Source organism: Sebastes fasciatus, chromosome 8, assembly GCF_043250625.1.
Source record: "Sebastes fasciatus isolate fSebFas1 chromosome 8, fSebFas1.pri, whole genome shotgun sequence".
In the NCBI taxonomy this organism is placed as follows: domain Eukaryota; kingdom Metazoa; phylum Chordata; class Actinopteri; order Perciformes; family Sebastidae; genus Sebastes; species Sebastes fasciatus.
This window is the reverse complement of record NC_133802.1, coordinates 23,592,814-23,618,348: the sequence shown is the minus strand read 5'-3', so window position 1 is coordinate 23,618,348 and position 25,535 is coordinate 23,592,814. Positions and strand designations below refer to the sequence as shown.

The 25,535-nt window shown below is 39.0% G+C and overlaps 2 protein-coding genes across 3 annotated transcripts; one reads left to right on the top strand and one right to left on the bottom strand.

Annotated features, from left to right (window-relative positions):
* On the bottom strand, positions 1 to 7,158 carry ptges3a (prostaglandin E synthase 3a (cytosolic)). The gene is made up of 8 exons (XM_074644469.1): positions 6,989 to 7,158; positions 5,163 to 5,276; positions 3,717 to 3,786; positions 3,529 to 3,627; positions 2,962 to 3,048; positions 2,806 to 2,865; positions 2,295 to 2,322; positions 1 to 999 (listed from the first exon to the last, which is right to left on the bottom strand). Coding segments are annotated over exons 1-8 (480 nt in total). The 5' UTR covers positions 6,991 to 7,158; the 3' UTR covers positions 1 to 979.
* An 8,959-nt stretch (positions 7,159 to 16,117) lies between these two features.
* Positions 16,118 to 24,835, top strand: dtx3 (deltex E3 ubiquitin ligase 3). Of its 2 annotated transcripts, none has more exons than XM_074644467.1 (5): positions 16,118 to 16,565; positions 16,763 to 16,803; positions 18,390 to 19,192; positions 22,404 to 22,621; positions 22,855 to 24,835. In XM_074644467.1, exons 2-5 carry the CDS (start codon positions 16,791 to 16,793, stop codon positions 22,928 to 22,930), a joined length of 1,110 nt encoding a protein of 369 aa, XP_074500568.1. In that variant the 5' UTR covers positions 16,118 to 16,565; positions 16,763 to 16,790; the 3' UTR covers positions 22,931 to 24,835. The 2 variants fall into 2 exon arrangements, with proteins under 2 accessions (XP_074500568.1, XP_074500569.1); XM_074644468.1 differs by having other exon boundaries at positions 16,440 to 16,565; positions 16,694 to 16,803.
* Positions 24,836 to 25,535: the final 700 nt, after the last annotated feature.

The window sequence follows — 25,535 nt, the reverse complement described above, 5'->3', positions numbered from 1 at the left end:
TTCATCTTTCAAACAGTTTATTAGAAATGTATACCCAAACTCCCACACCATCAGACAAACGCAAAAGTGTTCAACCAAACACACAAGCCTCCAAAGCATAGTTCTATTAGTGTATCTGATTAACATTTAAATCCTGTATTGTTTTAACTATTTGGGAAACTCTTAGTAGACTACATCAATTTCTGCCCTGACCTCAGTATGCATATGGAAGAAAATTAATCTTTGTACCTGCTACAATGTTTTGAACACTGGCATCAAGAAACAAACTCCCCTTTGCAAAGGTATGATTATATGCAAAGATTGTACCACTCCACTACCATAACCCCAACACAAGCTGTAAGCACAAGCATATCTGTTTATTTTAAATGCTGTAATGTTTGAAAAAAATGAAACCACTTTAAATATTTGCAGATGCTGGCATACATTGGAAACCCCATTTCAAGCGGAACGCCGGCTTTTTAAATTAACAAACAAAAACGGTGCATTTTACAATACAAACATTAAAAGGGGATAATCTGTCATTAAAAAAATCGACTTATTTGGAAAATAGGCATTTTGAGTTGGGTTTTTTTCATTAGAAATCACAATGTTTAATACATAACCTGACATCGCAAAAAAACAGAGATAGAGAGAGAGAGGTGAGAGAGAGAGAGAAGGTGTAAGACATCAGCACATCCCATTACAGTCATTTAAGTCAATGAACAATAACAATTTCATTTGAACAGAATTGTCCATGCAGAACAGAACAGAACAGAACAGCAATGCACAGCAAGTCGCTATGGATCTCTGTGCATGTCCTTATTTAGTCAGTCAGTATGTATAGTCGCTCCCGGTCATTCCCTGGAGGGGTTTCGCTTTGGAAACTAAGTAAAGAGTTGAGCTCTCTTTTCCAACACGGCTGCCCAACTCATGTCTAGTCTCTCTCTTTGACTGACTGTTACCTCGCTTTGTTTACTGCTGAGGTGGCATCCATGGTCATCTATTCAAGGTCAGGCAATTCTGGAAGAGAGACAAAATTTAAAATGTGATGTGTGTGAGCCTGTGATTAGATTTTACTTTAATAATTCACATATTAATAGGAACAAAATAAATCATTTACAGATGGTTTATAAGGCTTTTTGGATGTACCTATGTGCACCCATACCCAAACTAATACTGACTTGTGATTTTATGGCAAAATGTAGCCATTAATTGAATAAAATTAATTATCCTTCAAGAACAGACTTACACAATCAAGTCCTTTCTAACATAACATCACCATACTACATGGGATAAGGGTGTCATGATTTTGCCTCAATCGAAAATCGATCGTAATAAGCTTTCGATTTCTACCTTTGTCTCCACCCCCCCCGCTTTCTTGCTTGCGTATGAAGAAAAAAAAAGGGAAAAAAAAGAAAAACACTTCAGAGACCACCCAGCGTATCTTATCGGTAGCCTGCAGATGCACTTTTTGAGATACCATGGCCACTGCCGGAGTCGAAGATGACGACGAAATAACAGAACTGGAAAATCCTCCTGCCTCCCTGAAGTCACCGGTGTGGCAACATTTTGTCTTCCCCATCAGTTATGTAAACAACGAATGCATCGTTGACAGAAAAACTGCAGTTTGTAGGCTGCAGAAGATTTAGAGACTGCAGCAACCAAAAGAAACACCGTTCAGCAAACTGTTTGGCCATTTCAGCCGTGGTTGCGCCATCTCCACTTAAAATTGTGTGTTTACAATGCTTTGTACTGTAAAGCATGCGGGCTCCGACAGGGACTTCAGTGTATTCAGGTGCAACTCTTAAACTCTGAGAAACTCAAGCGGTTGTTGTAAAGTTCCCTCCTGCCATCTAGTGGATCTTCTTTTTGTTGTTTAACAGTTTTTCCCCCCAAACAACTGGTGAAAAGTTATTGTTATTACATATTAAATAAATTTGAATTTGACCATATAGTCTTAGTGTGGTACAGTCCCAAAAAATATCACGCTTGATACCATGTAGCTTTTTAAAGAAGAATTAGAAAGTGTAAATTACAGTTGTCAGGACATAAAACTAATGATCTTTACGAACAACAATGGCATAGCTGACGAATGTTTAAATTAAATCATGACCTTAAAAATCGAAAGTCAAAATGAATCGTGGATTTGGAGAATCGTGACACCCCTAAATGATATCATCTTTTCCCAACATTTTATAGCTTTCTTAACAGATCCTTAAAAGCCATATTTGCCTAGCATTAAGTCTTCTCACCCAATGGGATGTAGTGACTACTGATTACAAATTACCGGACAGCTCTTTTAGAATAGTACTTACTTTCATCGTCGCTGTCTGCACAATCGTGCTGCAAAACAAAAAGCAAAAACAATAAAAGCAATTCTTCATACACTGCTTCACCTGGTAAATTTGACTTGATTAACATTTCTCCAAACAAAACGCCCGTCTCTGTAATAAAGGATATGAAGCATATAAAAAAAATACTATATGTATCATGGTTGTATGCCTCCACCAACCAGTGAAGTTGCAGTTTACACTCCATGTCTGTCCAAAATCTCAACAAATCATAATTTTATCCTGTTAGACGTTTGTGTGAAATTGTCATACTTAGCATATGAATTCTTGAGTTATGGCCAAAAACATGTTTTATGAGGTCACAGTGACCGTTGACCACCAAAATCTAATCAATTCATCCTGAGTCCAAGTGTACGTTTGTGCCAAATTTGAAGAAATTCCCTCCAGGCGTTCCTGAGATATCGCGTTCACAAGAATGGGACGGACGGACAACCAGAAAACATAATGCATAAATCATAAGGCATAATAAACATACCTCGTCTTCTGCATTTTCTTCCAAATCAGCGATATCATTTCCTCCCATTGTGTTCATCATCTGGAGAAATGCACGAGACAAAAATCAATATGTCAGCACTACAGTATATATGGACATACTCACACTTTAGACGCGGTACATGTTCAATATGCTTACCTCTGAGAATTTGTCAAAACTTGAGTCCTCATCCGAGTCGTTCTCCCAGTCTTTCCAATTAGTGAAGTTCACACTCAGCCAGTTGCACTAAGAGAAGATAGATTTAAGTTTAAGTCAGGCAATATTTAACATGTAATCTGTTTATTACAGCTGTTTTTTAATGTTGATATTTACTTTATTTGATATTTGCTGTTAAGCTAGGTGGCATTTGATTTCCAATAATAAATATATACATACATTTGCATAAAGCAAGCATATTTACCCACTCCCATGTTGATAAGAGTATTAAATACTTGACAAATGTCCCTTTAAGGTACATTTTGAACAAATAGAAAATGTGCGATTATTTGCAATTAATCATGGACAATTATTTGATTAATCGCGATTAAATATTTGAATCGATTGCCAGCCCTAGTACCAGGACTAGGCAGTCAGCTACAAGTTTTATTAATATGTATCTTAAATAAATTAGCTTAAATTAGCAGTATCTGGTTTGCAACAACTCTGTACCTGAACAGACAAGTGAGTAATATCTATGGATAGATTAGTTGAAAGAATGAAAGTTACCTTTGTCTTGTCTTTAGTAAGTCGTGGCCATGCTTTCCCACCCTCTACTTTTTGTATACAACACAACACAGACCTGCCGGTGTGTCTGTGTTTGGAGCCCTGTGTGGAACAGAGAGAGTTTGATGAAGGCTTTGAAGGAGTAAAACACGTGGTATAATTGCAAATATGTCTACAGTTGACAAACGTACTTTGGGGTTAATGTCCCCGAAAAGGTCCACTGTATTCTGTTGTTTGACATCATCTAGTCCACAGATGCAGCTGTAAGGTGAAAAGAAAAAAAGGTCACAATTGGTACTCATCATTATATTCATGCATTATAACACAGATCAGGGCCCCGATTCCAAAAACCATCTTAAAAAGGGATAGTTTGGGTGTTTTGAAGTGGGGTTGTATGAGGTACTTATCCATAGTAGGTGTATTACTTAAAGTAGATGACATCTGCACACCCAGCATTGAGAAACAGACAGGAGCACTGGCACTGAAGCAAAGCAATACAGTGCTGTGGATGGGGACGGCAGTAAAACATATTTTAGCCACCTAAAAGAAAGATTCACCTAAAAAAAAAAAATGTATATCCGTTTAGGTGTACACTATATTTTGAATATTTTCCAACAGTGAACTGAAAGTGAAACGTATCTATACTGTTTTTGTCATCTGAGCCTGCTGGCTTTGGAGAGAGCATATACAAGTTTCACTTTCAGTTCAGTTCTCCGTCAGTAAGGGCTGTCTGACGGCAAGATAAAGCACTGCAAATATTCTTAACATAGCGTACACTTAAATGGATATATATATATTTTTTTATGTGAGCCTTTCTTCTAGTTGTCTAAAATAGGTTTTGCTGCCAACCCCATCCACAGCACTGTATGGCTTTGCTCCGGTGTTGGATCTCCTGTCTGTTTCTCCAAACTGGGGGCGTGCCAACTAAGGATGCAGTCATCCGACTTTTTCAGTCCATATATCTGGGCTTTGGGTATCGGCTGATACTGAGTACCGATCCGATACCAGTGTTTAATTAATAAGCTGTATGCTTCACTGTGTGGAAGTGACTGGGATCATTCTTTTGTGTATAAGGCAACATCAGGCTTGACTTCCACATTGTGTTACTAACTTTCTAAAACTAAATGTTAAAAAATAATATATATATATATATATATATATATATATATATATATAAATAAATAAATGTACTGAATTGTTATTTATTATTAAAATAATAAATTGTACACCAGAATCTTGGTAAAAAAAACAGGAAGTATTTACATTAATTACAATTCAAGTGTAAACCTTTTTAATGCAGTAACAAATTGGTCAAAACTTAAACAGAAATTAAAATTCCAGTATATAATGTATATAGTATAGAAATATAAAAATTAATTGACCAGATCGGCCCCATTGTCACCAATACCCGATTCAGGTATTTAAGTCAGTATTGGCTGAATATCTGTGCACCACTAGTGCCGACCGTCATCTACTGTAGGTAGTTATACACCTACTATGGATACGTACCTCATACAACCCCACTTCAAAACACCAAAACTATCCCTTTACGGTTCATATTTTCTTTAAGATGATTCTGGGAGGGATAAGAAATTCTCAGGAATATTACCATTTAACGTAATATTAATGCAACTCACCGGAAATCTAATTTGGTCTTGTCGAAATGTACTCTCACATCTTTACTGTCCTCCACGAAGAACTCTACAAAAACATAGTCCCGACTGTCATACCACTTGGCTGTTGCAGGCTGCCTAATGACAAAAAGAGTAGGAAGAGGAAATAAGTGACATTAATACAATCCACTATCACACATGCTTCATTCTAATCTGACATGGTAATTAATCAAGAACGAGGAGTGTCCCGTTTATTAATATTGGTTGGGTTTATCCTGCTGCGACCCACGTGCAGGGAATGAAATTAGCACCTGCCACCTGCCAAATACAGGGTAAATGTTGGCTGTGGCAGGTAAGAATTTCATAACACAATTATTGTGGCCAATATAATTCATGATAATGGTATTAATCAGATATCTATAGAAAATTTGAAAAAAATTATCACAGTACACCCAAGTGTAGGGAGGTAGAGAGTTTGTAACCATAACTGTATATATAAAATTATTTAAGAGGCATTGAATTATGTATAAAATATTATCATAGTTAATGTCCAAACCTATATGGCGTCACCCTATCTACAGCCATGGCAGATTGGACTTCCTTATATTAAGAAATATTATTTTTAAAAGGCAATTCCTGAGTTAAAAATAGTCAGGGATTAGATTACGGTTACATAATATATTCCATATTTCTAGGGTCTGGTACCACTGACTCAATGTTTACAGTTTTAAAGTGTTCTACATAGATTTCAGGAGTGGCAGAAAACTAAATTGAGTGGCCGGTAGAAATGTTCAGTGACCTGCCATAGTGGCAGGTGAGGAAAAAACTTAATTCCAGACCCTGCCCACGTGTTTAGGGTGCAGTATATTTAAGGTCATGTCGATGAATGCGTCCCTCATTCATTCCACATTAGCATGAGAGTGAAGTATCTTTCATACCTAAAAGCAGTATGGTTTCCTCTAAAGAAAAACTTTACAATAAACCCTTTAATGGAAACAATGCACCTGCTGACATTACACCTAGTGCACATGTATCACAGCAATAATTAGATTATCATACTGAAAGGGAGTCGGGTAACATTAATAGAAAGCTGTATGATTACTTTAACCACAGTGGAGGAGAACAATATTTTCCTGGATGAGTGCAGTTTGTCCACGTGTTTAGGGTGCAGTATATTTAAGGTCATGTTGATGAATGCGTTACTCATTCATTCCAGATTAGCATGACAGTGAAGTATCTTTCATACCTAAAAGCAATGCGGTTTCCTCTAAGAAAAACTTAATAATAAACCCTTTAATGGAAACAATGCACCTGCTGACATTACATCTAATGCACATGTACCACAGCAATAAGTAGATTATCACACTGAAAGGGAGTCGAGTACATTAATAGTAAAGCTGTATGATTATTTATTAACCACAATATATTGTCCTGGATGAGGACAGCGTTGTGTTATCTCTGACAAAGCAGTGTATAGCTTTAGAGAAGCTATAGTGAAATCTCCCCAGCTCATCATGACACCACGCTTTCTCAGTGCTAACGTGCGTTGCTAGGCATTAGCCTGCTAGCTAACGACGACGGAGGAGCTGACGTTAAGGCGCGTAAAGACAAACTACGGTTAGAGTTTGTTAGTCTTCTGGGAGACACGGTGGTATCATATTATACAGTAGACATGGGAGGAAAGTTATCTTCCAGTCTTTGACAGCAGGTTTCAGTATGAACCGTTGAGGCTAACGCGTGTGTTTAGCACCGTTAGCTAACGTTAGCTTACCACAACTACCAAAGTCTCGTAGCTAATTACTTAGCAACGATCGTTAACGTCTAGCTACTTAATAAACCCAAAGACTTACATCTCCGCTGTTTTATCAGCTCCCTCGTCGGACCACGGTGTAGATACTGGTGTTACCTACTAGCTGTGGTAACCGGTAAATAATGATAACTGCTACCTAAATAGTTAAACCGCTAACTCCAACGTTCAAGACAAACGCACTGGTGTGTCTCTCCAAACATCGCGAGATTTTATTTTTTCTCGTGACGTACCGTTTTTTTTTTTTTTTATTTCAAAATTACAGTATCCATAGTAACAGCAGAAAACATTAAAAACATTTACATACAAAAGGAGCATAGCGAAAACATAAACAAAGATTTGTGACAAACATAAAAGGACAACAGAAATAAAAACAAAACAAACATAAAATAAAATAAAAAAACAAATAAATAATAAAAATAAATAAATAAGTGAAAATAATTTCACTTAAAACTTTAAAGATATTTCATACATTCATTGTTTTCATTGCTTTTTTGTTTTGTGAGGAAGAAATTGTTGACAGATATAATTCCATTTCTTTCATAAATACAAAGAAATTAGGCTTTTTTTTGGTAAATTTACAACTTGTGAATGTGAAACTTCGCGAGAATTAAAATTAAATTAATAAGAAAAAATGCATTACTGTCTTTGTCACTGTAATCATAGCAACCAATTTCACCCGCCTCAAAGACGTTGAAAAGAGGAGTCATGACGCGTCAATCTCGCTTCATTTACCAGGGGTACAATACGCATGCGCAGTCTGTAGTCGCCGAAATTGACACACACTGCGCATGCGTCATACCCCACAGCTCAAGACCCGTGCCCTAGCCTCTTTCAATAGGCCTTGACCCGCCTGCGGAAGAGCTCCACCACCAATTCTTTTAATACTTCCATGGTGGTGACCTCTTAATACATCCATGATGGTGACCTCTTAATACATCCATGATGGTGACAATAACCTGATATTTTCAGGTGGAATTTCATTCATTCATTCATTCTCAATGTGCAATATCATTTTCCACTTGTGGAATTTTGTTAATAGTCTGTTTATTGTCAATACTGTAAATACTGCTCCTATTTTTATACTTCCTTTTATTTAAATGGTTCATATTTTGTTACACTTTGTTTAGCTCTTTTTTACTGCGTTAGTTGTTGCATCTTGTTTTTTGCACTATCTCCTTTGCTGCTGTACACTGCAAATCTCCCCACTGCGGGACTAATAAAGGAATATCTTATCTTATCTTACCTGATGATATTAAAATGGTAACATGAATTCTGGCACTATAAACGTGCCTGTTGGGCTTGAGTTTGCCATGTTATGATTTGAGCATATTTTTTATGTTAAATGCAGTACCTGTGAGGGTTTCTGGACAATATTTGTCAGTGTTTTGTGCATAAAAACAAGCATATTTGTCCACTCCCTTGTTGATAAGAGTATTAAATACTTGACAAATCTCCCTTTTAGCTAGATTTTGAACAGATAGAAAATGTGTGATTAATCATGATTAATCACGATTAAATATTTTAATTGATTGAGAGCCCTACTAAAAACACATAAATGAGCAATACTATTGCACATGGGCCACTTGTTTCTTAGCTGAACGTGGGAACTATAGTTTATTTTGAGTCCATTCCACATGCACCGCCCTCACCGGCTATTTTTTGTACAGAAATGTATTTTTAGTCCACAACAAAATGCACTATTCACTGCTGTTTGATTTGATTTGACATTTGCTAAAAACTACAGCTGTTTTAGGAAATTATTTGGGCTCTTTTGAAAATGAAACTATATAATTGTGACAAGGGGTGTAAGAAAATATCGATACACATGAGTATCGCGATATAATGTTTTGCAATACTGTATCGATTCTCAATAATGCTATATCGATTTTTAATTAACCTCTTAAAAATCCGAAAGCCTGCCGGCTGACCCGGCCACTATGAAATGGTCGTGGTTATGTTCAGGCAACAAAACCACCTAGTTTGGTTTGGGAAAAACATCATGGTTGAGCTTAAAATAAGTACGTAAACTAAGTTAAATATGTACATAAACAACGTAACAGAAGTATAGAAAACACGTCACAAAGGTCACTAACTTCAAAATAAGTCAACAACACTTTAAAAGACTGTTTGTCCCCTGACACGAAAAAGGTTGAGGACCACTGCTATAGACAGAGGTGTGTGGTGTGTTGCTTACTATAGCTGAAGAGGCTGAAGAGGCTTGGTTGGTGTGTTGACCACCCACCTGATCACAATGTTGACTCACCTGCACTCTTACAATCACACACAAATTCATTTTGATACCATGTTCCTTTTGTTGGTATGGCAGGTGAAAGGGACATGATTCAAGAAACGTTTCTCATACCAGTGGTTGTTGGTGAGATTAGTGGAACCAGTTATACAGCGATGGTGGTTGGATAACTGAGCGGGCCACGGCATTCAGATGAAGTTGCCTATCAAGTTAGGCCAGCAACTGTAGTTTAACCTGAGCAGATACAATGTAGATATGAAGTCGGGTTAAGCCCCAGAGTAGAGATGGTATCGCCTGTCATGACTCCCTTGTGAGATCCTCCAAGGAGAAAATAAAGGAGACAACATGTTCATTGGCATGAGTTGCAGGAGGTCACCAAAAAGATTCTGCTGATTTAGAAAATGTCGCCTTCTTTGCCAGTACCATGGGCACAGCAGAAGACTGAGAGCATTTCTGCATTTTGGAGATGATGAAGAAGACTTTGGCTTGTGGTTATTTTCTCAACAGAGACTGGCACAGATGCAGTGGTGGAAGCCAAAGCATCTCTCTTCACAGCTTGCCTCTCAGCCGGCTTATCAACAGATGCGTTATCAGTTTAGGTCCCCCATAGGAGTGCAGGCTGTCAGATGCACCTGCTGCCGTGGTGTTTGACTTCTAGTGGTTTTCTTAGTGGGCCAATAAAGCACTCAAGCAGCAGAGAGAGACCTGGAAACTGACAGATGCCTTTAAAGGCAAACAGGTTCACTTTGGGAGCAGCTTCAAACAGTTGGACTTGGACAAGACAGACAATGGGCTGAGAGGCAGTGTCACTATGAGGCTTGGCAGCTGTCGATAGAGCAAGTGAACAATAACGTGAAGGCAGGGAAAGAGAGAGCAGAGAGAATAACAATGTCAGGGAGGATGGGATGAAAATGTTTGAAAGAATAGGTGTTTGATAATAGGACATTATACATACAGAGGAGGGTTTAGTTACTGGTAACAAATACAGTGCTACAGGGATGACGTATTTTTGTAGGCCAACCTGGAAGTTAGAATCACACTGGTTCCCTCGTCAAAAATCCAATGGGATTTCTCCCATGGGTTTTGAATTAATGCAGAAAAAAAGCTCCGTGGCAGACACACGTTTATTATACTTACACGTTTTGTTCAGCAAGATAATCTCGACAAATGAACACCACTTTTATGATTTATAAAGTGAGAATGCAATCGCCAGAAGTAAAAAGCTAACGTTAGGCCATAAACAAACTACCACATGAAGGGTCTGTTTTAGTTTATTCTGGGAAAGAATAAACTAAGACAGACCCTTAATGTGCCGGTGATTTGTTTCTTCTGTTCTTACTACTACCTGGCACTCGATAAGATTTGGAGACGTGCTCGCTGCTACTTTCTACTTTATAAACAAACTACACCACGAATAAATGAACGCGAGTACAATAAGGCTGTAAAACGCGGACACGTCGACGTGATGACGTTTCGTAGTCTCATTTAGCCACTTGTTAGCAACTGCATTTTTTAACACACGTAAAGGCTTCAAAGTTCACGAGTGGGATATTTATTGGTGTATTTTATGTCGTAGAACAAAACGTTAAAATCTCTTAAGCTTGTGATAACCACAGGCCTTATTTCAGGCATCTAACTAAAAACCCATTCAAAAAACCCACTGTCTTCGAGACAAATCCTTCTTTCTTTCCAACTTTGACCACCTTGCGCCAGACATGTGCCTTTGGCAGGCCTTATGGGGGAGGGAAAACACTTTGGAGATGAGAGGCCGAAGGTAGTTGGCAGACCCACGTTTTTGTTGGCCACATGGAGGGCTGTAGTTACAGTACACAGTGTAACTGCTCAGTCCCAGTTTTAGCGCATTTAGAGACATGAAGCCCAGACGAGAGCAGAAGACACTTTTTCAAGAATATCAACATTTTCCTCAGATATATTATAAAATTACGAAGAAAATATATGACTAAAATGACAATATATTACCTTATTATACATCAAAAAATGAACTTCCATGGCCTCCGCCATTTCTGACGTCAGAAACTTTGTCAACAAACGAGCTTTCAGAAACTTTCCACTTACGAGGTTGTGAATACCACAAGAGGGGGGTGTTCATATGGACTCTTCTCGTGACAACAGTTAACACAACCCCATATGAAGGCACCATTTATAGCAGACCATTGCCATGGACGTAGTTCTGACCTTTTCTCTTTTTTCTGATCTGATCGTTTTTGTGTCAAATACTTGATTTCTTAAGTATAGCCACGTAATAAGCGGGATCATGTACAGCGAGCGGGTCATTGTTGTGAAATAAACCCTGACAGGGCGATGCAGGGATGGACCCCGTTGCTGTACATTATCCCTTACATAATGCATCATTCCTCCAGACACAGCAGGTGTACAGTATGTAATTGTGTTATTTCCCTCGAAAGATTCCACCTGTACTTTAAAGCCACTGCAGACAGTAGCTTTCAAATGAACTAGTCTCATGAATTAGTCATCATTAAAGAAAAGAAAGACATCAGAATTACCTCCAGAAGCTTTCCGCAGCTACAATGTGATTTGAATGGGGAATTAACCATAGCTTGCTGTGCCTGCTGTCTCTTCTACCAGTCACTCTGGCAGATAATGAGCCATAATTCGGATGCATTATTGTGATCTTAAAAGCTAATTTTCTTCCTCAGCGTGGTCCAGTTGACAAAAGTCTCCCCACTGGCCTGATTATAATGATGCCAATTATAGAGTTTGTCAAGTTCAAAACTCTGGCTGTGGTGAAGAAAGCTTCAGATAGCATCGCTGCAAATAAAAGAAAATATTTGATATAACTGAGTTTATATTTGACATTGCACTGCACGGCGATACACATAATGTCTACGTAATTATTGCAGAGATAGTCTAAGAGGGTTTTGTTCACATGCGTTTGCAGTTGTAAATTCTGTAAGATGTATTCTGAAATGTATATGTTTAGTCGTGAGAACAGGAAAGTATCACAAACTAAAAACTTAAAAAAATTCTAATTTACAAATTACTAAGAAATTGCATGATTTGATTAATATCATTTTTACATCTTTAAATAAAAGAGGAGAAGGAAAACCCTCCTTTCTCCACCTTAAAATAGAGTATATATTATTTCTATAAGACTTTGCAACTCTTTACTTTACAAGGTTTCATTTGTGGCACATTTGCAAAGAGACCAGACAGTGATGATGTCAGCCTTGAGCTGCTCCACATACAATGAATAATGGAACAACCCCTGGGACACTGTATGGCCGCAGCCATGGGGGACTTATCCGGGATATGACTTCATTTTGTGATTCACAGCTGGATGCCCTACATTCATTTGACGTATTATCTAAAAATAAAAATCATTGAGCCACAGAGTCAGTCACTAATTCAGTTTCAATGGACTGACGCCAAAACGCGTCATATTATGACGTGTCCTCTGATCTCCAGCTTAGGGAGGTAGTTGTCTGTGTATGAATATATTGACTTTATTCTCCAACATCAATAAAATAGCACATGCAAAGTATGTTTTAGGGTGGATTTTCCCTCTGGCTGCAAAGAAAGAGTTGGGTATTTTGAAGTGCTGTCAGAAAAAAAGCAAGACGAAAGATATAACAACATATTAAATATATTATTAATAATAAACAGCATTTAGATATTACGTTTATACCATGATGAGCTAAACCACCAGATATCAGATATCTCCAGAGGTTAGCTGAAGATGTTTAGCTGAATGCCAGGTTTTATTAAATTTGTAATAAAGAAACAGTGTAATGAAAGTATGAAATGTGTTTTGGGAAATTATGTGAAATATATTGTGCGATGTTGTTCCTGAATCGAACCAAAAACCAAAATAGAAGGGGGGACAGATTGTAGCACGTTTCAGTGAAAGCCTCGCTAGTACATTTTGCTCTAGCTGCAGACTGAGAGGGATTTCTGCAATGTTTAATTTAATTAGAAGAGGAAGAACTAAGAAGCCCTTATCACTTATTTTTCTATGGAGACGTAAAATAACAAGAAATCAATGACTTCTACAGGATTAATAATGGCTGAATCATCACAGAAATTCTTGAATCAAGCAAGAATCAGAAATTCTTGTTATCATTATTTGTAGGTGTTGAGACATATTGTCATGAAGTCCGTTCTTTGGAGATATATGTCATGTCATTAGTAGATCTGTGAATCCGTTTTAGAGAGAGAACATGTCTCCTGTCATATGAGCTCTCTTTGGTACAGCTACTGTCTCATGTTTGAGTGAAACAGCTCTGCATTAAGTGAAAAGCGGCAGAATGTGTTGATTTAATGGCAATCCCCATATTTTATTTGGACAGCCCACCAAAATGTATTTCCTCCCACCCTGAATTATTATTATTTTCTTAGTAATTTTGTCTATATTATGTGCAGAAATGGAGCAGGCAGCCATCTGATTGATTGAAAGATCTCCTGGAATGACTTTCACAATCAGAAGTAAACGTGTGAATGCAATTTTGCAGCCAACTCACAATCAGGAGATTTCATAGCTGAGAGCACAAAAACAACAACAACCTGGATTGCAAAACAACTGAAAAAAACATGATGTTTTCAAATATGTTGGTTACAACATCTCAAATATGCTAATATCCTGCTTGTCTAAGTTTCATGCTTTCATGCTCTTTAGGTTTTTCCTGATTGTTGGTCAAACAAAATAGGACACCAATAAGACATCAGTATGTAAAGTACAAGACTGACGGCATTGGGATTGATGTTTTATAGACTCAATGATCAGTTCATTGATAAATCAATGATGGAAATAATCTCCTCAGCCTGTTTTAGTTAAGTAATAATAATAGATTGATAAAGAAAATAAATAGTAACTTGAATAAAAAGAGATTAATTCTGAGAATATAAACTAAAAACTAGGACCAAATCATCATGCATCCTATTGAGTGTAGGCCTACATTGTACAATAGTGTAAATTATAATATATATAATATAATATAAATCTGCAGTGGTGGAAGAAGTACCCTTCTTTTACTAAAGTAAAAGTAGCAACCAGGGCTGTCAATTGATTAAAATATTTAATCGTGATTAATTACATGATTGTCCATAGTTAATCGCGATTAAAACCGCAAAGTTATATCTAGTGAAGCCCGTCTTGTAAAACAGTGTTGGCCGCGGTCGGAGGACCCGGGGGAGACCGTAGCTTTGGTCTCCAGGGTCGGAGTCTCTGCTGTACTCTGCTCCTCTGCTCCTCTGCCTGCTTGTCTTCAATTAGCTCGCTCCATCTCACGTGCATGCGTGCACACGCATAGACTTCGTAGCTCTGAGAATATCTAGTAAATGTACAGTGGAAGTTTGTGCAGAAATAACTGCTGCAGCTCCCCCAGACCAACAGAGGTTTTCCGTGTCTTGTGAAGTGACGGGGCTGCGCAGTGAGAAACGTTATCGTTTCTGACCGGGTGCCCCAGTCTCTCTCCGGCTGTGGTCGGTAGGCTGAAAGCAGGAAAAGTTAACACTAGGATCAGCATTGATTCATGGAGAGACCTTCGTCTGGTCAGCTAACATTACTGCCAAGCAGGTGAAATATAGAGTGATATCGTGGTTTTAGCTGACATGTGTCGCCTCACTGTTTTGAGCGATGCTCGTTCATGTCTATGTAGAGCGAGCACAAGCGCGAACCTGACGCTGACCTTCGTTGACTTAACGGCCACAGGTGTCGCAGTTAACAAGCATTTCTGATTCTTATAAACAGTCCCTTTAATAATCTAAATCTGCAAAGTAACCTGTAACTAAAGCTGTCAAATAAATGTCATGGAGTAAAAAAGTACAATATTTACCTCTGAGATGAAGTGGAGTAGAAGTATAAAGTAGCATAGAATGAAAATACTCAAAAATAAAGTATAAGTATCTCAAAAGTGTAGGCTACTTAAGTACAGTACTTGAGTAAATGTACTTGAAATCTGTGTGCTCACATAACAAGCTATATATACCCAAATATAACAGGCTATATATCCTGTCAGAAGTGTCAACAATGACCTCATAGCTGTCAATAAGTCAGTGTAAACCCTGAGAGACAGCTTCATTTGCATTATAACAGGAATGAGTGGGTCTATCCCCTCGATGATGATGGCATGGTGTAGGCTGCTGGGACTCTAGTGTGTACTTAGCGTGGCGTTCAAGCAGGTGAAATATAGAGTGATATTGTGGTTTTAGCTGATGTGTGTCGCCTTACTGTTTTGAATGATGCTCGTTCATGTCTATATAGAGCGAGCACAAGCGCGAACCCGGCGCTGACCTTCGTTGACTTAACGGCCACAGGTGTCGTTGTTAACAAGCATTTCTGATTCTTACAAACAGTCCCTTTAATAATCTAAATCTGCAAAGTAACTTGTAACTAAAGCTGTCAAATAAACGTCATGGAGTAAAAATAAGTACAATATTAACCTCTGAGATGAAGTGGAGTAGAAGTATAAAGTAGCGTAAAAATGAAAATAGTCAAATAAAGTACAAGTATCTCAAAAGTGTAGGCTACTTAAGTACAGTACTTCAGTAAATGTACTTGAAATCTGTGTGTTCACATAACAAAGCTATATATACCCAAATATAACAGGCTATATATCCTGTCAGAAGTGTCAACAATGACCTCATAGCTGTCAACAAGTCAGTGTAGTCCCTGAGAGACAGCTTCATTTGCATTATAAAAGGAATGAGTGGGTCTATCCCATCGATGATGATGGCATGGTGTAGGCTGCTGGGACTCTAGTGTGTACTTAGAGTGGCGTTCATCATTAAAGCTCTTAATCACGACAAAAAAGTATGATTCACTCACAGCATAAAAAAAAAAAAGAAAAAAAAAAAAAAAAAGCCCCATCATTTCTCAACCAATCATGTGAGCTCAGTGACGAACTTCCTGGTCACACTCTCCTCGTATAGGTCCCCAGCTCTAGTCCTCTTATTATTATTAATGGGTATGTTTGCACAGTCTCACACAGTCAACAAGGGAGGACTGAAAAAGCTCACCATGAGAAGAACATTATCTGCCTGGAGAAACATGTCACCCAGCTAGCAGATAACAACTCCAAATGCTCTTTACTGCGCCTCCTAGCTCCAAGGACGCATCATAGGAGGAACGCAAACACTGAGGAGAGACTGGAGGAGGACGAGGTTTGGATGGCATTTACCAGCTCCAAGAACGGGTCTGCTGACAACCTAAAGAAGATATGAGCTGGGGGAATACGTTTGGATATCATGTCTTGACTACTAAAAGACTAATTATCCGCGGGTAAACTGCAGCAGAAATAAAAGGCCTCCTCTCTGATGGAGCAGCGTGCGCTTTAATCCAGCTCAGAAAGAAAACCTCCCTGACAAGCAGCGACGAGCTACAGCATAAAGGGTGAGGTACCCAAGTAATCCGAGGGGGGGAAACCACTAAATGTTGATGTTATCAAAAAGGCTAGAAGCTAATGTTGCGCTGAATTTCCTCCTTTTTTTTTGTTGCTCCTCCTGCGGAGAATGGCTCAGTCACAATATCACCGAGCAGCTGTGATAATCCTTCAGCTTTTCTTCTTCCTCTCTTTCTCTGTTCAACAGGACGCTTCATTCACTATTGAAGGGATATATGGGATCACAAGGTAAACCTTCCAGCCTTTTAAAGAAGTGTTGTGTGTTTGCATGTGGTTGTGTCTTGTAAAGCTTTCATGTTTTTCCGCGTATGACGGTGGTTTAGTTTCCTTTGTTTACAGTCTGAATCTGTGAACAGCTGATCAACGTCCTCAGCAACGACGCGATGCTGTTGCCTGTTGTGTGGATTTCTGTATTGACGTGCTTCTGCAGCCTGCTGCTACTTGCTGGAGAGATATTACATTTACTTTGTCATGCACAAAACTACTCTTCATTTGCATTGCCACAGCTTTACATTAAGGCCACGTAGACTAAAAAAAGTAAGCCTGCAGAAACAAAAACACTCTTGTAGCCGTCTGAGCAAAAAAGATGGCATCATTTCCCATGATGCATTTGAAAAAAAACAATATGTTGCTAGTGCACAGCAACTTCTATAAGTGGATTTAGTTTTTGTGTATTTCTTTGACGTGCTGCTGCAGCCTGCTGCTAATAGCTGGAGAAATATTTACTTCGTCATGCACAAAACTACTAAGATGTTGGTTTTTTATTTGCATTGCCTCAACTTTATATTTAGGCCACGTTGACACAAAAAAAGTAAAGCCACCACAAGCCTGCAGAAACAATAACACTCTTGTAGCCATGTCTGAGCTAAAAAGATGGCATCATTTCCCATGATGCATTTGAAAAATAGCAATATGGGCTAGTGCACAGCAACTTCTATAACTGGATTTAGTTTTTGTTTGAATTAGGGATGCACCGATACTGGGTTGGATATCGGGCCGATACTTGGTCGGAAAGCTGGCTATCGGTGTCTATGGGGCCGATTAATTCAATTCAATTCTATGTTTATATACTATATATGTATTTATTTATTTATTTAAAAAGGGTCCCCATTAGCTGATACCAATGGCACCAGCTAGTCTTCCTGGGGTCCGAAATCAAGTACATTACATTTATCACATACATACTATATACAACATCAAATTTGTGTTCAACTAATAACATTCAAATTTGATGTTGTGTATATACAACATCAAATTTGTGTTCAACTAATAACATTCAAATTTGATGTTGTGTATATAGTATGTATGTGATAAATGTAATGTACTTGATTTCGGACCCAAGGAAGACTAGCTGGTGCCATTGGTATCAGCTAATGGGGATCCTTTTTAAATAAATAAATAAACCAGGCTGTGTATATGTACATTACTGTATATACTGGAATTGTAATTCCTGTTAATTTAGAAGATTTTTTTTTACCAAATTGCTGGTGTACGATTTATTATTTTAATAATAAAAAACAATTAAATAAATTAATATTTATGTATTTATTGGTCACATTTTGTTTGACAAAGTTACGAGAGCAATGTTAAAGTCGAGCCTGATGTTGTCTTGCACATAAAAGAATGATTTCAGTAATTTCCACACAGCGAGGCATACAGCTTATTAATGAAACACTGGTATCGGATCGGTACTCTGTATCGTTTGATACCCAAAGCCCAGGTATCGGTATCGGGACTGAAAAATTTGGAACGGTGCATCCCTAGTTTGAATATCTTTGTTCATGCAATAATGTGCTTTTTGCCTCTCCGTGCAGTTTCCTCTGATGAGATGAGTGTGCGTGCTGGCCAGGGCAGTGATGAGGTGCTGGTTTCACAGGCGGTGTGGGATTACCTGGCTGCAGCCGGGCGGCCCTGGCTCATTGACTTCCAGCACAAGCAGGGGATGAGCGCTGGCATCATTAGGCGAGGAGAGAGGGGGGGCTGCTGCGCCGTGAGGCTGCAGCCGGTGGAAGGCTCCAGGAACGGCGGAGCTGCGGTGATGGATGGACCCATCTCCAGCGAGACGCGAAAGGCCTTCATTGACTTATGCCGCTGTGCCCGCAAAGAAATGAGCAAACAGGACGGGGGGCCCAAGAGGAAGAGGGCTCTGCTGCCCTGTGTGGCGGTCCTGGAGCCAAACGGAGAGGGGAGCCTGCTTCAGCCGCCTCCTCCCCAGCCTCGGCGCTCCCAGAGACAGCAGCAGAGGTTCAGGAAGCCTGCTGACGAGGAGGCTTGCGCCATGCTCCACGAGGCAGCCCAGAGGAAGGACATGGACTCCGGCTTGGCTTCCCATAGTGAGGCAGAGGACAACAGTACTTGTTCAATCTGCATGGGGGACATAGTGGAGAAGACCACTTTGGAGAGGTGTGGCCATTCATTCTGTCACTCTTGCCTGGATCAAGCCTTTAAGGTGAAGAAAGCGTGTCCCGTGTGTCGGCTAGTGTACGGCCAGCTGATTGGGAATCAGCCTGCTAATGGTACGATGATCGTAGAGCGAGATCCTGATCTGGAGCTTCCTGGCCATGAAGGCTCTGGGTGCATCTGCATCATCTACAGCTTCCCTCCTGGCCTACAGGCGGTGAGTAGACCAAGATTATGTACAGAAGGAGACTGTAAGTGCCACTCATTGTTACTGGAATAACTGTTAATTTTGATAATCATCTATGGGTGTAATGAAACTTAACTCATTTGTTTAGGATAAATAATACAAACATTGTCAAATATTAGAATTTCATAGAAGAATTAAAATAATAATATAATTAGGCGTGAGGGTCTTAATTTGGCATATAATGTAATTGATTTCACTTCTTTAGTCTAATCATGTTTGTAGGTAATTAGGGCTGTGTATTGGCAAGAATCTGCAGATACGATACGTATCGTGATACAGGGGTAACAATTCAATATATTGCGATACTGTAGGCAAGGCGATTTATTGTGACTTTTAGGAAAGCTGTCATAGTATAAAGACACCACCATATGTATAAAATCTGAATAAAAATAGTCACTATTTGAAATGGGTACTTTGGACTAACATTATTACACATGAATACAATTGGACTCATTAGATCCACAAAAGTCTCAGCTTTACAGTCATACCCACTGTAATTCCAAGACTGTTTAGGGACTCCAGCATGCAGAAACATTTTTACTCCATGCAAAAAAGGCATGGTTTTTGCCACAAACTGCATGGGATTATCATAAAGTGGGCATGTCTGTAAAGAGGGGACTCGTGGGTTCCCATGGAAACCCATTATCATTCACATATCTAGAGGTCAGAGGTCAAGGGACTCCTTTGAAAATGGCCCGGACAGTTTGTCCTCGCCAAAATTTAGCAAAACCTTGAAGCGTTATGGTACCAATAAATTCCTTAGGTGTTGTAGTTTGATAAGATGCCAGTACCTTCACTATAGCTTTAAAACTGAGCCTGCTACAACCTCCGAAAGACAGTAGTGACCAGATCTTTAAGAGGTTAATTAAAAATCAATATAGCGTTTTTGAGAATCCATACAGTATTGCAAAACACAATATTGTGATACTTTCTTACACCCCTGTAGGTAATACTACATGAAACCATGAGATATTTTTGAACAATCCTGCGCAAATGTTCCTTTTTGTCACTGACTTATATCTTGTTCAATAATCTTTACCTACTCCAGCACCGAATTTCCATTTTCAGAAGGAAATACATCAAATTAAAGGTACAATCTGAGATCCAACTGTAAACAAAATAGTCATCTCAGCACCAAAACTCAGTATACAGGATCTGAACTATCTATCACTCTCAAATCTTTTTCTGATGCTGCTGTGTTTACATCAGTATTTTTTTCTTAAAAGGCAGTAAACAAGCCTGTATTTGCAATTATGAGTTGGCAAACACAAATCTCCATCTTCCAGTAAGAATGATAAAAGGTGTAATTTCCCCTGCACTAACAGCTGCAACAAAGGTAACAGGAGACTCAGGAAGTGTCAAACAGTCTATACACGCCCACACAGTTCTGAGAAACACCTGTGTGGGTGTTCAGAGCCTGTAAGGTAGAGATCCCTACTGAAGCAATAGTGAGATGACACCTTGCTTCCTTAAAGGAACATTGGGCGTGTATAAACTGTAATTGATTGACATCTTCCTGCATCTCTTTGTTGCACTTGTTAGGACGGGGGTAAAATTACACCTGTACACCTGTATAACAACTCCTGACATTTGCTTGATTCCTAAGTCATCATGATCTGCGTTATCCTGAGCCAGGCCCACTTTACTGGAAAAGTACTGATCGAACAGGCAGACAAAAGTTACATTTACATTCATTCAGTGATGTTATTCACCAAAATGCACTGTAGCCTATGTATCCTCGTAGTCTAACAAATATGTAGAGTGCATTTCCTTCCTCATAAAATATTTGCAAAGCCGATTTCTAAATATCTTAAATCCTGCAGTGTTTACATCTATGTTTACTAGCTGGCAGTGTTCTTCCCTGCTTCTGCTGGCACACTGCAGCATATCTTGGCACATTACCGCCATTTGTTGATCAGTGGAATAGTGTGTCACCATTGGAAGGACTGTGTATCCACCCGCGTGTGCGTGCATGTGTGTCCTTTTAAATGTGGCATTTTGACAGGTGATGGTGCTTTTTGTATTCAAGCATATGTCCCACACAAAGACAATGTTTTACATATCATCGATTTTGTTTTTCTCCGGTGACATGCTACAAAACAACTCTGAGGAAACAATGGAGCCTGCCGGGCCCCTCAATCAGATGCTGAATGCTGAAATAGATTTCCGTCATGGCAACCACAGCTACAAACAGAATCACTTCCTCTTTAGCGATTTTGCCTACAATTTTTTTTTTTTACAATTTTTACAAACAGATGACAGGCTTGGTACTCACTTAATGTGAAAACTGGCATCTCCCATCGGTCTCCCATCCGCAGGCAGTTCTCAAGTTTTTTTACGTCAATCGATTCCTCTCATGCATCTTTATCGCATTCATTGATGAGGAGGTCACATCGCATGTTTGGGTGGAAGCAGTCCCGGTGCATGCACTTCTGCCGCTCTAGGCGGAAAACAATTATGCCGCCCCTCTATTTGCAACAGGGACGGACAGAGACAGAAATTCATCCCGGGACTTGGAGATGGAGAGGCCTTCTATGCGTACACCCTGAAAAATTTTGGGCAGTAATCTCGACGCTAATACAGTTTTTGTGTCTACCAGTCAGAAGTCCTTATGTGTTAGATTGGTAGAATATGGGGTTAATATTGCATCTTCCATTACTTTTGTTGTCCATTTTATGGGTCAAACTTGTCCATTTACTTGATCCTACATTTCCATAATGGAATCAATAGTATCTTTTCTTTAGCCCTGCCTGGTAAATATCCATGACTCCAGTTTGTAACACAGGCTTTCTGTTATAAATTTGTCATCCTCCTGTCATCATGTTATTCTCAGACTTTACAGCACTTCACCCCAAGAAGACGTCATAAGACTGTTTTTACAGGCTTTCCCCTGAGTACTGTAAACCGAGTTCCCCTTTCCCAGGAAATAGATTAAGATAAATTGTTTTGAATTGAAGGAAATGTTGCATAACAGACACGTCACAAAAGACATTAAATGAATAAATGAAAAACACACATTCTAGGCCTACGCACAAAAACAAATGCAATTAGAAATACAAGACATGACCATGGCAACACAATCTTTGTAGTAGCAAAGAGTCCCAGATCCCAGTAGACAGATTCTGTTTTAAATCCCTTAATGCCCCTTTAAACTGATCCTGTTTTAACTCCTTCTTAACAGCCAGAACATCCCAACCCAGGTGTTCGGTACCCAGGAACAGACCGTGTGGCCTACCTCCCTGACAGCCCTGAGGGGAACCGTGTGCTGGGCCTGCTGCGCCGGGCCTTTGAACAGCGCCTTATCTTCACCATCGGTACCTCCATGACTACGGGCATGCAAAATGTCATCACCTGGAATGACATTCACCACAAGACCTCAATATGGGGCGGGCCCCGCTGGTATGTATGGCCTTCTAGCTGGAGGCAAATGGCCGCTGAGATTTGATTTGGTAATAGCCTCAACAACTTCCCTGACGGGTGTGGTAGCTGAGAAAAGGGCTCAGTAAAGACTGACAGATGTAATTCAACTTCCTGACAAGGAAATGCTATCAGTTGATGTCCTTGGCTAGATGGCACTATTGCTGCCTGAGCTCATACAGATGCAGTGATGGCTTTTTTATTTCTCCTGACAGTTTTGGCTACCCGGACCCCACTTACCTGGTGCGAGTGACAGAGGAGCTCAGAGAGAAAGGCATCACGGCGGACTGACAGCATGAAAATGACTCTTCCAAGACTTTGTAGGACTTTCCGAGTGTCCTTGCGGTGGACGTGACTCGGCTCCAGGTTGTGCTCTCAGACTGCCCGTCCCTTAAAGGATGGCTGAAGACGAGGCCCTCAGCAGACAGGCGTCTAATGCTGCAGCAGAGCCCACTTCACTCCACTTCTTGTTCCTCTGTTTGTCAATTTTTCCTCCATAGTTCAGCTTATCCCAGTGCTACATGTGGAAGAAAATACTATGAGTGCAGTGCATTCTTGTGTTACACAATCCTCTACCTGTCACTGTTGGCAACAGGGCCGATATCAGATGCACTTATTTAAGAGCATCGTGTTGCAATTCATGGTACTTATATATTATTTAGGAAATCTAAGTTAAATGTTATGAAGACAGTTTATGTTATATTAATGTTTATTTCTATTCTGGGGATTATTTCTTACAAGCACACATTCTTGGTTTTATCTCCTCAGAAGCGTTTCGTCTCTAATTTGATTGTTACTAATTACCTGTTGTAGGGATAGTACTTGGGTTATATGGCAGAATAGCACTGCTTCAATAGAAAAAATTGATTTTCAGAAGTTTATTGCAATCTAAAGCACTCACAGGCACTTTTGTAAGGGAGTCTTTTTTTTCTCAGTGAAGTCAGAGTCATAGTTTTGCTTCCCCTGAGTGGAAGAGCGCTCGGAGCAAACAGGTTCGTGCAGCTACCAGCTATTAGCTCGGTGGCTACAAGTTGATGTCAATTTCTTGGAACTCTTCATTTGCGTGTTCACTTTTCCCTCCATTGTTACTTAAATAGGACGAATGTTAAACCATGTCTCATTGCGGCACTTTTACATGCATTAGGACGTTCCCCTGGGTATTTTTTTTTGCCATCGGTCACTCCTGTTATTTCAAGATGTCTCCCAGGTGTTGAGCCCATTACCTTGGTTGTTGGTAATGAGTTCATCTAATTACCAGATTTATGACGATGTCACATATAAAAGGGCATATAGACCACTTAAACCAAATCAAAGGCACAAAAGTTCTTTAAATATATATGCCTCTGTCCCTGTCAAACTGGGAGATTTGCCTGCTAATGTTCTCATTTAAAATGAGGTAACTGTTGTAAATTTGTTTATCTAAATAGATAATCTACGATACACATTGAAAAAATAACAAAATGCTGCGGGAACAATTGATCTGATTTAGGGCGGGGTGTTGATCTCATTTTGTTGTGCCTTTCTTATATTCACTTTTGATAAAAATCAAGCATGATGTTACTAATGAATGGTAAGCAGTTTGGGCGCATTTCTGTGTTATCTGAACAGCATTACGTTTGTAGCTGTACTATCTGGCTTTAAGTACAAATACTACACATTTCATGAAAATATGTAAACTAATGTGTATTAAATTAGCCTTCATAAACATTCTTGTAGTCGAAATGCTGAAAAACCCATCAGCTGTATGTGTGAAAGTGCTTTGCTAAGTGCAGTAACCTGCTTGGCTAGTGGTACATTTGTCATTAATTTGACTGGTCAGATCCATACATTAAATACCCCTTTATTGTGTTTTCATCTCCTTTGTATTTTAGTTAAGGGACCAACTGAAGTATTTTTGGGACACAGGATTGTAGTTCACTAAAGCTACTGTGCAAATATTTCTATGCATTACATGACTGAGGAGAAGCCAGGCGAGAGGATAGTTGGAGAGATTACACATATTACAAGTTGATTGTTAAAGGAAAAGTTGGAGTTTTTGCTTTTTCTAATTGTGTTGATTCGTACTTTGTTGATATTCAGAATAATAATGTGCTTTACATTTTAATACTTGAATAAAAAGTTATGTTTGGGTTTGTGTTGGATATTCAATGTAGGCCCTAAATAAACCAGGTGCATCATAAGCAACTGAATATCAAACTTGTGTCCATTTGGAATGAGTCGGGGTTAATCAAGATGTGACCTGAACTGAACTCTGCTAATGCACTTTGTGCCATCTAGTGGATCATGATACCTCCTACTGTATACCAGATTTGACCTTATCTTGTACGATAACTAACTTTACAAATGGGTACTAATATGGGCTATATTTGACTAAGTTTTTGAAGTATAGTCATGAATATTTATGGATCAACTTTCCATTGAACCAGTTGTATCATAGTAAAGAACTGTTCGGTATGGTGCGTCACAATGGCTAAGATGCGTATCACGCAAACAAACAAAATGTTTATCGTATATATTTTCTATATAATTTCTATTGCGATATAGGCTAGGCCTACATTTATTTATTTTTTCTCTATAATTTCACTTAAAACTTTTTTGTTCATTTTGTACTCAAGTTCTTAAAATAAGAAAATACTTGTACTTTTCATCTGTCAAGTATTTAATTCACACAGGAGTATACAACAATAGGCTTTACTATGTAGTTATTTCATATAAACTATTTATTTATTGAATTACCAGAACACATGCTATATCGTGATATATTGTTATCGATATATTCAATTACTTAGACTTTAGACTTTATTGTCCCACAGGGACATATTGTGAGAGAAGATTTTGGCCATATCGCCCAGCCCTACACTACTACTATATCATGTCAATTAAAGGCAATAAATAG

Coding starts and splice junctions, on each gene's coding strand:
- ptges3a (XM_074644469.1), bottom strand. Junction 3,628..3,716: donor TCGGGGACATTAACCCCAAA/GTACGTTTGTCA, acceptor TGTTCCACACAG/GGCTCCAAACACAGACACAC. Junction 3,049..3,528: donor TTACTAAAGACAAGACAAAG/GTAACTTTCATT, acceptor ATCTTCTCTTAG/TGCAACTGGCTGAGTGTGAA.
- dtx3 (XM_074644467.1), top strand. Junction 19,193..22,403: donor TCCCTCCTGGCCTACAGGCG/GTGAGTAGACCA, acceptor CCTTCTTAACAG/CCAGAACATCCCAACCCAGG. Junction 22,622..22,854: donor ATATGGGGCGGGCCCCGCTG/GTATGTATGGCC, acceptor TTCTCCTGACAG/TTTTGGCTACCCGGACCCCA.